This window comes from Cajanus cajan, chromosome 6, assembly GCF_000230855.2.
Source record: "Cajanus cajan strain Asha chromosome 6, NIPB_CcT2T_4, whole genome shotgun sequence".
NCBI lineage: Eukaryota > Viridiplantae > Streptophyta > Magnoliopsida > Fabales > Fabaceae > Cajanus > Cajanus cajan.
This window is the reverse complement of record NC_138522.1, coordinates 5,973,736-5,989,914: the sequence shown is the minus strand read 5'-3', so window position 1 is coordinate 5,989,914 and position 16,179 is coordinate 5,973,736. Positions and strand designations below refer to the sequence as shown.

Genomic DNA, 16,179 nt, shown 5'->3' with positions numbered 1-16,179 from the left:
AGGGATAAAAACCTTTTGGTGGAAACGGTGCGTTTCACGTTTGAATCATCCTGGAATTAAAATAGTCAACCTTATAAACCACAAAGACGTACTTAAAATTTAACTATATCAAAAGAAAAAATAATAAATAGTTTAAAAATAAATAGTAAAGAACAAATCTCATGAATTTTATAGTGAAGAGAAGAATTTATAGAGAAAAATGTAGTGAGATTTTAACAAAGTATGAAGCTTTAGAACAAATCATTAAAAATATAGTAGTTGAAAAATCATTAAGAAAAATAAAATCAACCATTAAAGACAAATCTTAAAACTCACATTGATAACCCAGTCACGTTGCCATAATCTTGGTGAATCTGATTTTTGCTCATTGGGAATCAAAGGAAAGAGACTTTAAATCTAAAACTTATAAAGGAAACAAAAATGAGAGATAAAAGGGGTAGTAGTAGAATTAGCGGAGAAGAAAATGGTTCAAGAGTGAGAAAAAGGGAAGCATGAGAAATGGGATGGTATATGTAATGAGTTCTTAATAATAAGAAGAGTGAGCGGTTACTGTGCGGTTACATTTGGAATTTTTTTTTTTCATTTTTTTTATCTTTTAGATGCTACATCAAAGAGTGGTTATGTGCAGTTATATTTGGAGTGGATTGATTAAAATAATTTCTTATTCTATTTTATCCTTTAAATAATGGATTGATAAAATAAATTGTAACATAATTGAAGGATACAAATGTCTAATAGAAAAGTGGAAACCAAAATAACCTATTCCCATTATCTATTGTTATAGATAAATATATAATTACATAAATTAACATATAAAAAAATAAAAAAATATATTAAATAGACTAATTCACACGAGTTTATATATAATAAGTCAAATCAACGCGATTGCATAAATAAAACATGATTCAAATTCCTAATTTTATTTAGGCGTGGATCAACTCCTATTGCTGAATTACACGCTTAGAATTTTAAGTGCCTTCTTTTCTTAATTAGGATTAAGAGTGAGATATATTTCGAGTTGCGAAAAAAAAAATTACACAAACAATATTTTTTTACCCATCACGCAAACAAAAAAATTATATTAACTTTTCGCTTAAACTTCAAATATTTTTAAACTAAACGCCGTCGTTTCAGTAGTCCCCAAAGCTTGAATCGGAGTCGACTCATCTCCGAAGTACCAGAAGCTGTGTGCAAATTCACCGCGAAAGCATAGTGGCGCAGATAAACCCCGCTTCCAAAATTCCCCGATGGAGGAGGGCTTAGAGAAGAGAGAATCAGAAGGTGAAGTGATTAACAAGGTTGCCGAAGTGATTTCGGCTATAAAGAATGCGAAGCACGTCGATCAAGTCATTTGCGCGCTTCATTCCATAGCCGCCCTTCTCTTCCCCCTCGACCCTTCTCTTCTCTCAGGTTCGTTAATTATTGCCCTAACACTTTTAACGACTGTGCACTATTCCACTCTTTTCAAAGACGATTTTGATTTTGTATGCATGTTTCCATCGTGGCAGATAGCGTTGACGAGAGTTACCGAGACCAGGTTTGTTGTGCGCGTTCTTGTCTCGGAATTCGCCCTTCGTAATTTCACGTTTCATCTCGTGTCGGTTTCAGGTCTTCAACGTCGAAGTTCCTTCTGCAGAGAAACGTCATGGTTGGTGGCGTGCGTTTTATCGAGGAGCTGCTTTTCCTACACTGGCACGGTTTTTATTGCTTGGTAATGTTTTTATGAGGTTATATTTATTTTTCTTTATGTTGCAGTTTAAGGTTTATCACAGGTATTCTCCATGAATTTGGATCCTCTGATCAAAATTGGAGATTAATCTTGATAACACGCGTTAACATTTAATGAAATCCTTTATGACACATAGTATTGAGGTGGAACACCAATTCTAATCGGAGAACAGCACCAACAACAACACGTATTGTATTGCATGCAAGTTTTGTCCTTTTATTTTCCCCTCGAAATTTTAAGTTGCTAAAAAATATAAAATTGCGTTTTGCTTTTCCTGCTTTTTTCATGTTATGTGTGACTTCCTGCAGATGTTGCATCGAACTGGTTGGGTTGTTTTCCCTTTTCTGCGCAGAAACATGTTTATGATGTTTTCTTCGTTCGTGGATTGGTCACTGAGGTGCTGCAGATTCTGGTTCCTTTTCTTCAGTTGAATGCGAGTGATGGTCTTGATGTTAATGCTGTTCTCTCTAATTCCGAGAGGTATGAATGTTCAATTGTGCAGTGTCTTGAATGCAGTTTCTTTCGCCTTAAAAGTTGTTAACACTTGTTATCATCATGCTTGTGCTTAATTTGGTGTGTAGTGACAAGCCGATTTGATTTAATGTTGCGAAGAACTTATTCAGATTCCAATATTTATAACAGATTGCTTGGACTGTGCTTGCTTGACAATAATGGGGTGCTCCAGTTAGCAAGAGAGTTTGGTGGTCTTTCTAAATCAAAAAGCGCTGCATATGAACGGATCAAGATGGATGTATCTAGGGTGGCACAGATTGTTGCATCTATTCCTGACAAAGCAAGAATGAATTCCAGGACTTCATTGTCATCACAGTATGCTCCTTTTTCTTTTCTCGGTTTAGATAGTTTACAGGTTCCATTAATTGAATACCATCATGGTTCTGAGTAACTTGGTTAGCATTTTATGTGTTTTTTTCACCGAGAGTGTTCAGTGTGTTCTTCAAGCAGATTGTTGTCCAACTACTCTCCCTGGCAGAAGAAAGAGAGATGATTTTGCTAGAGAATGTAGACATGGATGAAATGGACAAAAATGGTGTACTGTTATTTGTAGGGGAAATGTTTTCTCGCATTTGTCGTCGTGGCTCTGCTGGTAATTGATACTGGATTTTTGTTTTAATTATTAAACTACATATATTACTATATTAGCTAGTATGATTAAATTGCTTTGAATTAACTGTCAGCCTTTGTGAAATAGATCTTTTTCTTCATATCAATTTTTATCTTCTGTTAAGCCAACTCTCTTTTGTTCGCTTTGTAAATAAATAAATATCAACTTCAGAGTGACAATATGTTGCAATTACTGAACCATTTTGTGGAGAAAAAAAGGGCATGTTGTCGCTTGTAATAAAGGTTATAGCTTTCAGAAGATAATAAGCAGCATATGGTTTATAGTTTGCAGAAGGCACTTTATTTAGTTTCTTATTTGCAACATTTGTCCATTGGCTGATTGACACCACTAAAAAGAAGCCAGTGAATCAATTTTCAATTTGGGAATTGGGATTAATAACTGTGGTTTGAGAAACTGGAAGCACTATGTTAGATTTAAATGCCTTGTAACTCTTATCCTATACTTAATGGAAAGTAATAAAACTGCTTTTAAAATTGCTGTCATGGACTGGTCAAATTAAGTTGATGAGCTGCAGTTATGACTGTAATCCTATGCCAGTGTTGTGAATTATAATTGGTTTTTCTCTGGACTAGCTGTTTAGTGTTATCTAATTCAATTTCTTTTCTTGTAGATCTTCTATCTACTGAATTAATACAGGAAGTCCTAACGCTTGTCAACAGCTGCTTATCATCAAGCAATGATTCGGTTACTAAGGAATTGCTCGAGTCAAAACCAGACACAGTATTTTGGTTGAGAATAATGGAATCCATCAGTGATACTTATACCACAGAAAGAATCTCTGAGCTGATTTTGCATAAGTTAGCTACACAACATGCAAATGATGTTCAAGCATATTGGGTGCTGTGGTTGTTATTCCATCGAATATTTAAGCTTCAGGCTTCTGTCAGGTTAGTGAAAATATTAGTTTCTTTTTCTCCATTTGAATTGAAGGAAGTAAAAATGGCAGCTTCCCACTTTATTGGTTATTATTGACATTGATCCTTGCACTACGACACACACAACATAGTGGTCAATTCCAAATAGCAGCTCTCAGTGACTGACCCGAAAAAGCTGTAGTGGTTAGCAGGGTGACCACTGTTATGAAGTTTCAAGATGCACGTTATATACATCATTATTCCCCTCTCTTTTTATTTTATAGAAACTGTTATGGAATTCCAGTATTACTATTACTTTATATATGCTTATGCCCCTTTGTTTTGCTGTGTTCCCGTGACTTCTCCTCAGGTCTATGTTTGTCGATAAATTCCTTCTATGGAAAGTATTCCCTTTTAGCTGCCTGAAATGGATCCTTCAATTTTCTGTTCATGAATGCCCAGCTGGTACCTCATTATTGGGACATGATCGCCCTGGGATTTTGGATACCATCCAACGTCTGGTTGCTGTATGGTCTAAGAAAGAATTTGTGCAAACAGTGCCTATTGAGCAGCAAGCTTGTATCCTTTTTACTTGCACTAGTATACTGAATATGAAAAGCATGCTTAATAGAGGAATACATAGCTTCTAGATTTGAATTTAAAAAGGGTGGCCTAGTGCATGAAGTTATCTTCATTGTGGGGTTTGGGAGCTTTTACCCCTGTAAGTGGAACAGATATCTCCACTACTACAGCCCAATCATGAAGTCTCAAGGCAGCAACCTTACTGTTGTGTCAAGGCTCACACCCTGTATGATCTATATTTCTGCTTCTATTTATAACAATCTCATGCATTTTCCTCATCTGAGCATTCACTGGATATGAAGCCATCTTTGTTAGTGATTTATTTATTTTTCCTATATTTATCTCAGACATATCTGCTGCACTAGGCCTTTGTCTGGAGACAATGTCTAAGGAGGAATTGGATGGGATGAAGAATGCCATGCACTTGATTCTTCAAGGAGTTAGCTGTAATTATCATTTACTTAATTGTTGGGTGTCTTGATAATAAGGTTGGCAAGAGGGATTATGTGGGATTGTAACTATTGCATGATGTGTACCCTTAATCCTTCAGAGTATTTTAAATACCAGCTCCTACCCAATGGAAGGATGTGTTGGATCTGGAAACAATTTTTGTGTAATTTGAGGCCTTTTGTATGGGGAATGGTTCCTCTTGAACTTGCTGGTTTATTCTGTGATCTTGCTTTGAGTCACGTCAAATGTGTCAACCTTAAACAAATTAGGTTGTTATTTAAATCACATGATCTGGCAATGATTGGAGGGTTTATACGCTAGTATTCCCAAACCTTCATTTCCCTGCTACCCAATTAGCTACTTTTTATTGTGCAAGTAAAGTTGAATTAAGGACTTTTCTCTAGTATTCAAGTGATACTACTTGTCTAGTACCCATTGTTAGAATTTGGATTTGGGCCTAACTTAATCCCAAAAGATAGTTCATGAAGTGAGGATTGCTCCTTCACTTATATTTACTATTTTTGGCCATATCATTAGTTAATCTAGAATCTTCAACACATACCCCTCATGCCAAGGACTAATTTGTATTAAAAATGTGACTGCTTTGATGAATTCCTTTTTTGTGGGCCCATCTCCATCCCACTCCTAGTCAGAGTGATCTCAACTATCAATTATGAATGCAGAGAAATTATAGGAAAGTAGAAAGAGAGTGAGAGAGCAGAGTGAAAGTAAAGAGGAAACCGAACATGTTTTTTGATATTATTAAATCTCAATGGTAACACAGGTAATTGTGTTTAATAGTATACAAAACAAAATCCTAGTTCTGATCGTCAACAACTCAGTATAACTACTGACATCTGTCAATAAAAGAATGACAGCTGGATGAAAATAAACTCAGCTTAGAATCTACTGTGCATATACTTTAACACCTACTGATTCATTAGTCTTGTAAATCTGATTAAAATTGGGTTGCCATTCCTACTTGCAGAATGAGGTGTTGACGTCTAATTCTTTGTGCAACTGTTTCAGGTAGGCTGGAGAGTCCTAATTATTTAGTTCGAAAAATGGCTAGCTGTGTTGCTTTGGCATTGTCTAAAATTATTGATCCAAAGAATCCTCTGTACCTTGATGATAGCTGCAGAGGGGAGACAATTGATTGGGAATTTGGATTCACTATCCACAAGAAAGGAAATCTGGATGTCTCAAATTGTGGAGTAAAAGGTGTTGAGGGGACAAATTTATCTACAGTTTTGGGTCCAGAGAGGGACTCCGACTCCCCTTCCAATAAAGATAAAAGTATTTATGTAAAGGGTAAAAAGAAGTTATTGGACTTTAACGTGCTTGATCCAGATGAGATTATTGATCCAGCATCACTGCATCTTGAATCAGATGATAACGAAGAGGATGATGATGACAATGCTAGTGAGAATTCATATTCCTCAAGTGATTCATCTTTACAGCCGTATGATTTGGAAGATGATGACTCAGATTTGAAAAGAAAATTTTCGCAGTTGGCTGATGTAGTTGCAGCTCTTAGAAAATCCGATGATGCTGATGGGGTTTGTAATTTGCTCTCAAAAACACTTTTTAGTCGTATTTGGATCGCCTGCCATGTGTATGCTTAAATCTTAATGTTATTTGATTTCCTGTGAGAAAAAAATTTAATTGGTTATGAATTGTGTCAACAATTACTGCAATGACCAATTATTATATAATTGGTTTAGACTTTAGACTGAACTATTCAATAACCAGTTTGTAGTCCTCTCTTGACATCCTACTTTTTTGCTGAAATTTGATGTTTTATAAATTTTATTGCAGGTAGAAAGGGCTATTGATGTAGCTGAAAAGCTCATAAGAGCATCCCCGGATGAACTAAAACACGCAGCTAGGGATATGACCAGAACTCTTGTTCAGGTTCGTTGCTCTGATATAGCTTTAGAAGGTGCTGAAGAATCAACTGAAGAGAAAAGACAGAGAGCATTAGTTGCCTTAGCAGTCAACTGTCCATTTGAATCACTTGAGACGCTAAACAAGCTTTTGTATTCACCTAATGTAGATATCAGTCAGAGGATCATGATACTAGATGTCATGACAGAAGCAGCTCAGGAGCTTGCTGAATCAAAAATTATGAAACCCAAACACAAGATTAGTTCCCTTATTTCAGTTGTTTCTGATAGCCGACCTTGGTTCCTACCTGGCAGCCCTGGGACTCCTGGAGCTGGTTCCTGGAAAGAGATCTCAGGTACTGGCACTTTTTTGAATTGGTCAAATAGCTATGAGAGAGAACTTCCCCCAAAACCTAATCAGGTCAAGAAAGGGAAAACACGCCGGTGGAGCATACAAACTCCTGAACAACAAAACCAGATGGAATATTCTCATAATAAGTTTCCCATGTATGCCGCCGCATTCATGCTTCCTGCCATGGAGGGATATGATAAAAAAAGGCATGGTGTTGACTTGCTTGGCAGGGATTTTATTATCTTGGGGAAACTCATTCACATGCTTGGGGTTTGTATGAAATCTGTAGCCATGCATCCAGAAGCTTCTGTGCTGGCTCCTTCCCTCCTGAATATGTTAAGATCCAGGTACTGGTTAAGACATTAGTTGTCTTTTTAATTGCAAACCCTATGAGGATTGTCATAATCGAAAACCTTCCAAAAAAAATTGTCTGTATATGTGCATACTAATGGAATTGATAATTCAGGTGTTCTATTGCTTATATATGTTTATATTTCTTCTTGCTACCATGTTTTTGCTAGTGTGCTAATGCAGGAAAACTTTTTCACCTTTTGCTTTTCAACTCATACAGAGAAGTATGCCATCATATGGAAGCATATGTGAGAAGAGCCGTCCTTTTTGCAGCTGCATGTGTATTGGTTGCCCTTCATCCTACTTACATTTCATCTGCCATACTTGAAGGAAATTTTGAAATATCAACTGGCCTTGAATGGATTCGCACATGGGCCCTTGATGTAGCTGAGTCAGACACAGATAAAGAATGCTATACGGTAAGCAAAATAAAATTCGAAGTTTCAAAGAAGTTTAGAATCTATCTCCCTTGCAAGCTTTTCAATTTTCCCTGCTTGTACTCTGGTCATGTAAACAGGTTTAGATTTTTATGCATTGGTCTACAGTTATTTAATGATGATAAGCTCACAGATACAGTTAGTTACATAAACGTATGTCAAGATATGTCAATCTTGGTTTCGTTGTGGTTTTCTATTTTCATATTTATTTTATTCATGACTATATATGTGCTTTTAAAAATATTAACATAGATAGCTTATTATTATCCCTAGGAATTTTTATTCTGGATCTTTTTATTCTGCCGTAGAGCCTTGCAAAGTGCCCTTATCCCCCTTTTATTGTTTGGCTCAACTCCTGTTAATTTCCTGTTCCAAATAAGCACTTTTGTTTAACTAATAACTATAGATGTCTATGACAAGTTCAAGCCTTTTGTTGTTGTTGTTGTTGTTGTATAGATGGCTATTACATGTATACAACTCCATGCCGAGATGGCTCTTCAAACTTCCCGAGCATTGGAGTCAGCAAGAAGTTCACTCAAGGCAGGTCCTACTCTTCCTTCTGGTGCATCCAAAGTGATCATTAAAATTCCCTACTTAAGCGGGGATTAGTGATGCTACTGGCTATTGTGAATGGCTGCTAGCCCGGAATAATTCAAAACTGTGCTAATTATTTCTTCTATTCCTTATTAGTTTAATTTTTTTATCCAGTCCTTGTGTTTGTATGAATTTTGTATATCTTAGGATTCTAGATTGGTATCACGCTAATGTTCAGGTTCTACTTCAAAAGCATTTGCAATTTAATAATATTTATTCTTACGCCTTAGCCGTTTGAGGTGCTCGTCTCTTTTTAATTCCTTTATCTTATTATAAGCGGAGTAAAAACAACATACCTCCGAATCTCGTTCACTTCATCAAAATGTGTTCATGTGTTGGGAAAGTATCTTCAAAGTACACACACTTGTCAAACATACAAGATTGAAGAATTAAAGTACTTTACTAATTTACGAATCTGCAAGATTGAAGTTGTTAAATATATGCTTTTATTACTAGTAAATATGGAAACATATAACGTATCCGTTGGTAGAAATTAGGGATTAAACTATTCTTCGTATCTTTAATTAATTACTATCTTGATTATAAATACAGATTAGAAGTGTGGCTATCATGCTCACATTCAAATAAACACTGTTTATATGGTATCAATAATCTAGGATTTTTTTTTTTTATTTGGTTCAATTTTTGCATCAGTGGTTGCGTGGTGAAGGGTAATTTCCAACAGTACCGTGACCATTGAGTTTTGTTGATCACCCCATCGTGTCTCTGTTTGACGGTGTGCCTTTATATAAGGCAAGAGAACTCTTTGGCGATCTGTTCTATCCAAGAACTGTAATTGTCCGTTGCCTCACGTGTTGCCGCTCTCCAACGCATATTGTAGACATGCCTAACGTAAAATTAGGATTTTTTTTGCACGACCGTCATATACCCGCTTGCCAAAGCCCTTTTCTGCGGGTTCCCTGCATTCAAACATCTTTACCCACCATCTTTTACCACTTGATTCATGGCCTTTGACGATTCCTCCTCCGATGCCACTGCATCAATGACGTTCACCAATGTCCCACTATGGCCTTGACGAACTATAACTGGGCTTCTGCTGTCAAGTTGTAGTTTCAAGGCTAAGGTCGTTCTGACCACTTGACAAGTCGAGCCCATGAAATTGCCCTTAAGGATTGAGCTCGTTAGCAGCAAATTGACGCTTCCTTGTGCAACATTCTCTAGTTCTTTATTGCTCTCAACCTCCAACCCCAATACCAGGCTTTCCCTACATGTTATGATGTCTAGAAGAAGGCCAAGAAAGTTTTTGCCAATGATATTCATTGCCTCTACAGTGTTGTGGCGACTTTGATGAATACTAAGTTAGAAAATAAGGATATGCCAACATATTTTGGTTAGTTTTACCATTTACTTGCTGATTATGCCACTCTCATGTCTTTTACTAGTGATGCATAAACTTATTACACATAATGCAACTGGTTGTTCATGATTCTTGCCCTTGTTGGTCTCTCTCTTAACGCTGATGTGGCATGCAACCAAATATTAATTTCCTACCTTTGACATGGTTAGTGAATAGTTGTTATGTCTTTCCATTCCACATGCTTTTGGACACCATCCTTTTGGTGATTCTTGGGGGTCGTAGAGGGCAACGACGTCCTCATTGCAATTATTGCAAAAGCTATGGCCATGTTGAGGTAGACTGTCGCACCAAGGCTAAAGAACTGTCTAAACCAACTAATGTCGCATAGGTTACCTCTCTTGCAAATGTTAGTATTTCTACTATTGAATATAATGAATTTTTCTAGTATTAGGCAACCAACCAACTTATCTGGCTTGTTACTATTGTGGTTTAGTATGATAACATTGTAGCCTTTGTTTTAATAAATTTATATCTTATTTTAAATTTTAATTTCTATTTTATTTAAATTATCTTTATTTTTATTTTGTATAACAAAATACATAAAAAAAAATTACTTGTTAAATTATATATTTCTACAAATTAAAAATATAAATAGTATGTATATATATAATATACTTGTAATTGATATCACAAAATAATATATGTAATATCTACATAGATATTATATATTAAATATATAATTTAAAATTAATAATATACTATAAAAGTTATTTAAGTTATATATATTACAAACAAATACATTAAAATAAGTGATCATTGTTTGATAAGACTCTTTGTTTTTTCATGAGTAGGATTCAATTCTCATTGTTATTTTTGTGGTTTGTAGTCCCTTTTAAAAAAAATATTTTGTGGTTGAACTGGTTTGACACACCACTGGTTGAATCGAAAAATTGATCGGTTCACTCCTGTTTGAAATGGATCGAATGCATAATCGATCTAACTCAAGGTTCGGACCGACTAGATCACTACTACATTTTAACTCTTTAGTAACATTTTCTTTCTTACATTTGTTAAAATGTTACTATATATTAAATAAATAAGTTATTTTGCGACATTTTTTTTTGAAAAATATCATTATAGATAGAGTAACATTTTTTATTTCAATATTATTCTATTCAATTATTTTCAAAATCAAAGTCACATATCGAGTAAAAAAGTGTCACATAGGTTATTTTGTAACATTTTCTTGAAAAATGTTACTATAATTGCTTCTAGAATCAAAGTCTCACATCAAGTAAAAAAGTATATTTCTCTCATCTCTAATTGTTACCCGCCATAATTAAAGTCCCACATCGAATAAATAAATGACTTATAAAGAGTATATATAATCATATAATTATACTTAAGATAAATGAACTTTGATATTTGATATATAACAAGTAGTGACTAATTAATAATGTTTTTAATCTTCTCTTGAAGAACTCCTAGAGATTTAGGAGACATAAAAATATAATAATTGATAATAATATTTAAATTAAAATTAATTATCATTTTATAAAGTTAACAAAAATTTAGTAACATCATTAAAATGTTACAAAAATACTACTTTGATAACATTTGAAAAATGTTGTCTAATTATATAAAAATGTTATTAAAAGTCTTTAGCAACACAGACTATATACAACATTTGATAACATGTTACTAAAGCAATTTAGTAACATTTATATACAATTTGGTAACATTTTTTAAATGTTACTAAATGTTTTTTGTGTTGTAGTGAGACCACCGATTCTCGATTCAACTGGTCCAATGAACTGGTCTGAACCGATTTTTAAACTCTGCTCTATATAAATTATTAAAAAAAAAACCTGCACCTTTATGATTGTCTTCATTAGTGTAAGTGTCTAATTTATTTTTTTAATATCAAATAAAAAATAAACAATATATTATATAACAAACATATCAAAATAAATTATATATTTTATTTTCAAATTTTACATATTACTCCTATGTATTATTTATATTTATATTTTAATATTTTTTACCTGTTATCCCTTTAAATATATTATTTTCATATTTATTTCAATATTTTTTGAAAATTTTATAAATATTTATAGATTATAAATTTTAATTACAATACATCATATATATCAGAAAAAATTTATTTAATATAAATTTAGTTATATAAATTAAAAAACTATACTGTATATTGCACATACTAAAACATTAATTTATTTAAATTTATAAAATTAAAAATACCTTGATATATTAATTAATCTTAAACATAAATAATTAACAAAAAATACCTAATATAATAAATAATATTGTATTGAGTAATCCACATTACTTGTAGTACATTTCTTTTATGTATTGAAATTACAATGACAACTTTAAACTTAAGATCTTGTGTAAAATATTTTAATTTCAAGATTCCGGATTTATCGACTTAACTCAATTTAATTAAATATTATACATAAAACTCTACTAAAATCATTAATCCTATAAACATGAATATAAATAATATATCAAGTAGTCCCATCAAACATTGAAATAAAAAAAAGTTTATAAAATGAGAGGTGTTCATTCTTATTCATACAATGCATCAACTCCCTCTTTATTTTTCATAATTATTCAAGCCATTTGCCAATATTGTGCCAATGGTTTTTAAGACAAATCTTATAAGATCACTAACCAAGGAAATCACAGTTGTTAATAGATTCATTAATGTCATCATGCTCAAGATTTGATCAACTCACAAAAAGGGTTCCATTTGACCAGATATATAACAATTGTACTCAAAACTGGGTTGAGATGTTTGTAGGCTTATGGATCTGTCAATAACAATTAAGTAAAAAGTGAAGGAATAAAATATGATAGATGAATATATGAAGAATAATTAGAATTGGCTAAAGATGGAAGAGAGGATTCGTTTGTAGCTACATTGAACTGAAAGAGAAATGATTCACTTTGGTGCCGTGGAAGAAGGGTTTAGGGTTGCAGTTTGTAGTAAACTGCAGAAACCCTGTGTTGGAGGTGTGTGTGAAGAGTGAGAAGGCATGCGGTGAATTTAAAGGAGCTGCGACACGTGATGATGTGTTTCTAGAAAGGCACGTGATGATGTGTTTCTAGAAAATACATTTTGGTGAATGCACACGTGATGATAGGATATCTCAGGAATTAATTTAATTAAATAAATCAAATATATAGCTCAGTCGTTCAAAAAGAGTTGTTCAAAGCAATTTTAGATTGGTTTGTGCCAATAGTCAAAAGGAAAAACATTTAAATCAAAAATTAAATATTGTGAATCGTGATCGGTAATTTCCTGTTACGACCAGCTCGACAAATGGAAAATAAGGGTTAAAAAATTAGGCATTAAATAATTTAACATAGTTCATCCAGCAGTCTTCATTCACACGGCTAAAAAACAGTGAAAGTTTATATTACAAGCTATTTTATAACATTTAGTGTCTAGGAGATGTTTATATTTCTTGTCATTGTCCTTCTGTTGAGTTTCTGGATTCTATGCATTTTAGTCTTATATAACTTTGAGTGTTATTCTTTTGTTGAAATTCTGTGAATGTAATTCACTAATGTATTCTACTTGTACATGGGCTTGTGCCTGCTGTACACCCCTTAAGATATCTAATGGTTCGTAGTGAGATTATATATAGCTGTCACTAGTGTAACATCAACATATATATTAATATCTTTTGCTTGTTCTCTTCATTATATTTCGTTGCAGGATATATATCAGTATGGGTAAGAATCAAGGAAATACTTGAGAATTGTCTAACTGTGAAGAAGACTACTAATGTTAGTGCTTGCCGGTACTTCTAAGGTGATTGATTGCTGATGGTGCTGTTACTCCAGCAATGTCAGGCTATTTACAGCTGTGAATTCATGTAAACCTGTAATTTCTTCAGACTTCTTGTGGTCACAATGTGTTCAGAATGATTCAAATACCATATCTATATATTGATATAATGATATATGTTGTTGCGTGCATTCATGAGGATCTTATCAATGATTTTTATTAAAAAAAGAAATAAACACCAGCATTAAAAAAGTTGCTCAATAAATTCAATGAAGCACAGGCACATTACAATTTAATAGTTTTAATTTATTATACTTATTTGTTACAAGACTATTTATTGTATCACAATAAATTTCAATAAGACTATTCCACAATGTGAGGCATCTCACATTCTATTTCGTGAAGCTTCTCACCTATGCCTTTTGTCAAAATCTATATATTCTGATTCAAGTGTGAGAAAAACTTCACCAAGATTTGTGAGGCTTAATGCTACAAGGCATGGAATTTAACATGGTTCAACCTGTAGTCTTCTTTCACGGCCCAAAAGACAGTGAAAGTTTATATTACAAGCTATTTTATAACTTTTAGTGTCTAGGAGTTGCTTATATTTCTTTTCGTTCTTCTTCTGGTATGGCTATGGGTGTTGTTCCTTTTGTTGAGTTTCTGGATATTCTAAGTATTCTAGTAGCCTTAGTCTTATATAACTTTGAGTGTTATTCCTTTGTTGAAATTCTGTAAATTTTAGCCTATAATTGACTGATTGTACATAGATTGTGCCTGTTCATCCCTTAAAATGTATAATGGCTCATCGTGAGAAATTATATAGCTGTCACAACAGTGGAACATCAACATCTATATATTATTATTATTATTATTTCTTGTCTTCTTTATATTCAGGATATCAGAGATTTATAAAATTTGGACAAATAAAATGTAATATGTTTAGTCTTCAGAGAAAATGAAGATAATTTTTTCACAAAAAGCTTGAACACATGAATTTAAAAAATATTTTTAAACTAGACAAGAAAAGTTTAGTAAAAGAATTATTTGAAGTTTCTTGAAAAATTGATCCTATAATAATAGCACCCCCTTGCTGTTGAGAAGGTAGCATCGCACTTAACATGGTGTTCAGTGTGTCTTGATGACTCTTGAAAGTTGATTTTTAGTGTTTAAGGCATATATAACATTCACATCCAAAAGAATGAAAATATGATATGTTGGATTTTTTTCCCTTCATAATTCATAGGGAATCATATTAAAAAATGTCTTATTAATGTTCTATTTTAAATACAACAAGCAGGTAAAAATCAAGGAAAGACTTGAGCATCTAATATTAGTGTTTGCTGGTACTTCGATGGTGATTGCTAATGGTGTTGTTACACCTACCTGTAATTTCTTCAAACTTACTTTGGTCACAATGTGTTCAGAATGATGCCAATACCATATCTGTATTAAGTATTGACATAATGATACGTTGTTGCATGTATATATTCATGACCAACTATTATTTTCATTAACTCTTTCTACTGTCTTTAGTTTAATTTTGAGAGTGATTTTCTTAATTTCTATCTTTGCCTTTCTGCATTACTGTCATATGTTGGCTGTTTAAGAGTTGGGGTAGATGCATTTAAGAAAGGTATTCTGTAACCTATTAAATGAACTCTATTATCTATAAATATACCTAGATTAGATTGAATGTTGTTATCCACATATACATACTAAGAATTTGTTTTAGACCTTTATCTTTTCTTTCTTCTTTGGCTAAATCACGAATCTTAATATAATAGTTGTTTAAATTAATATTTTCTAGATTTTCAAGTTCAAGTGGTGATGATTTCAGTGCCTGCCTTATCATTTTGTTAAGTGTACAAAATTACGGAATAAGTAAAGTAGGACTTGCTGTAAGACCTCTTTTGTTATTATGGTTTGGTTCTCTTGTGGGAATAGCGATATATACAATTTTGAGAAGAAATTTAAATGGAATAGTTCTTTTATTTTAAATTTTTTAATTTTTCTAAAAATTAAATACTTTATTTGAATGAAAAATTTATAAAGATTTTAAAATTTAAGTATTTGTGAAAAATTTTAAAATAATAGATTTTTAATTTTTTTTTTAAAGTAAAAATTTGAAATTTTTTATATATTTTTTCTTATTTCACATATGTATTTTATGTTATCTATATTTCTTCATACTTTTAATTATTGAATATTTAAATATATTTCTTAAGTTATTAAATATTATCTAATATTATTATTTTTAAATAATTAAATATTTAAAAATTGACTAATATTTATTTTTATAAAATTTAATTTAAAAATATCAACATATGAATATATTTTTAAAATTAATTTTATCATGATGGAATCAAATTATCATATCCAAACTAATAATTTAAGATTTAAAAAATTTAAATCAATTTATCCAAATAAAATATTTTAAGAATGATAAAATTTAAATTAAAGAAATTTAAATATAAAAAATTTCAAAATTCTCAAATATCTAAAATTTATCATCTAAACACACGGTTATTTAATCTGATTCACATCTACTGTTTCTTCGAGAGGAACTCAACTAAAGCATGATATTCTCTTGGGGTTGCCTTCTGAGTGCAACTGGTAAACACATGCATGTAAGATCCTCGTACCAGCAATGCAATAATACTATACA

The 16,179-nt window shown here is 32.4% G+C and overlaps 1 protein-coding gene across 1 annotated transcript; it reads left to right on the top strand.

Moving 5' to 3' along the window:
* The first annotated feature begins 1,128 nt into the window (after positions 1-1,128).
* Positions 1,129-8,608, top strand: EMB2423 (telomere length regulation TEL2 family protein). Its single transcript, XM_020348229.3, has 13 exons — positions 1,129-1,410; positions 1,509-1,537; positions 1,609-1,711; positions 2,038-2,209; positions 2,372-2,557; positions 2,677-2,834; positions 3,484-3,760; positions 4,098-4,306; positions 4,657-4,755; positions 5,789-6,318; positions 6,578-7,344; positions 7,569-7,767; positions 8,242-8,608. Exons 1-13 carry the CDS (start codon positions 1,248-1,250, stop codon positions 8,392-8,394), a joined length of 3,045 nt encoding a protein of 1,014 aa, XP_020203818.1. The 5' UTR covers positions 1,129-1,247; the 3' UTR covers positions 8,395-8,608.
* The last annotated feature ends 7,571 nt before the right edge of the window (positions 8,609-16,179 follow it).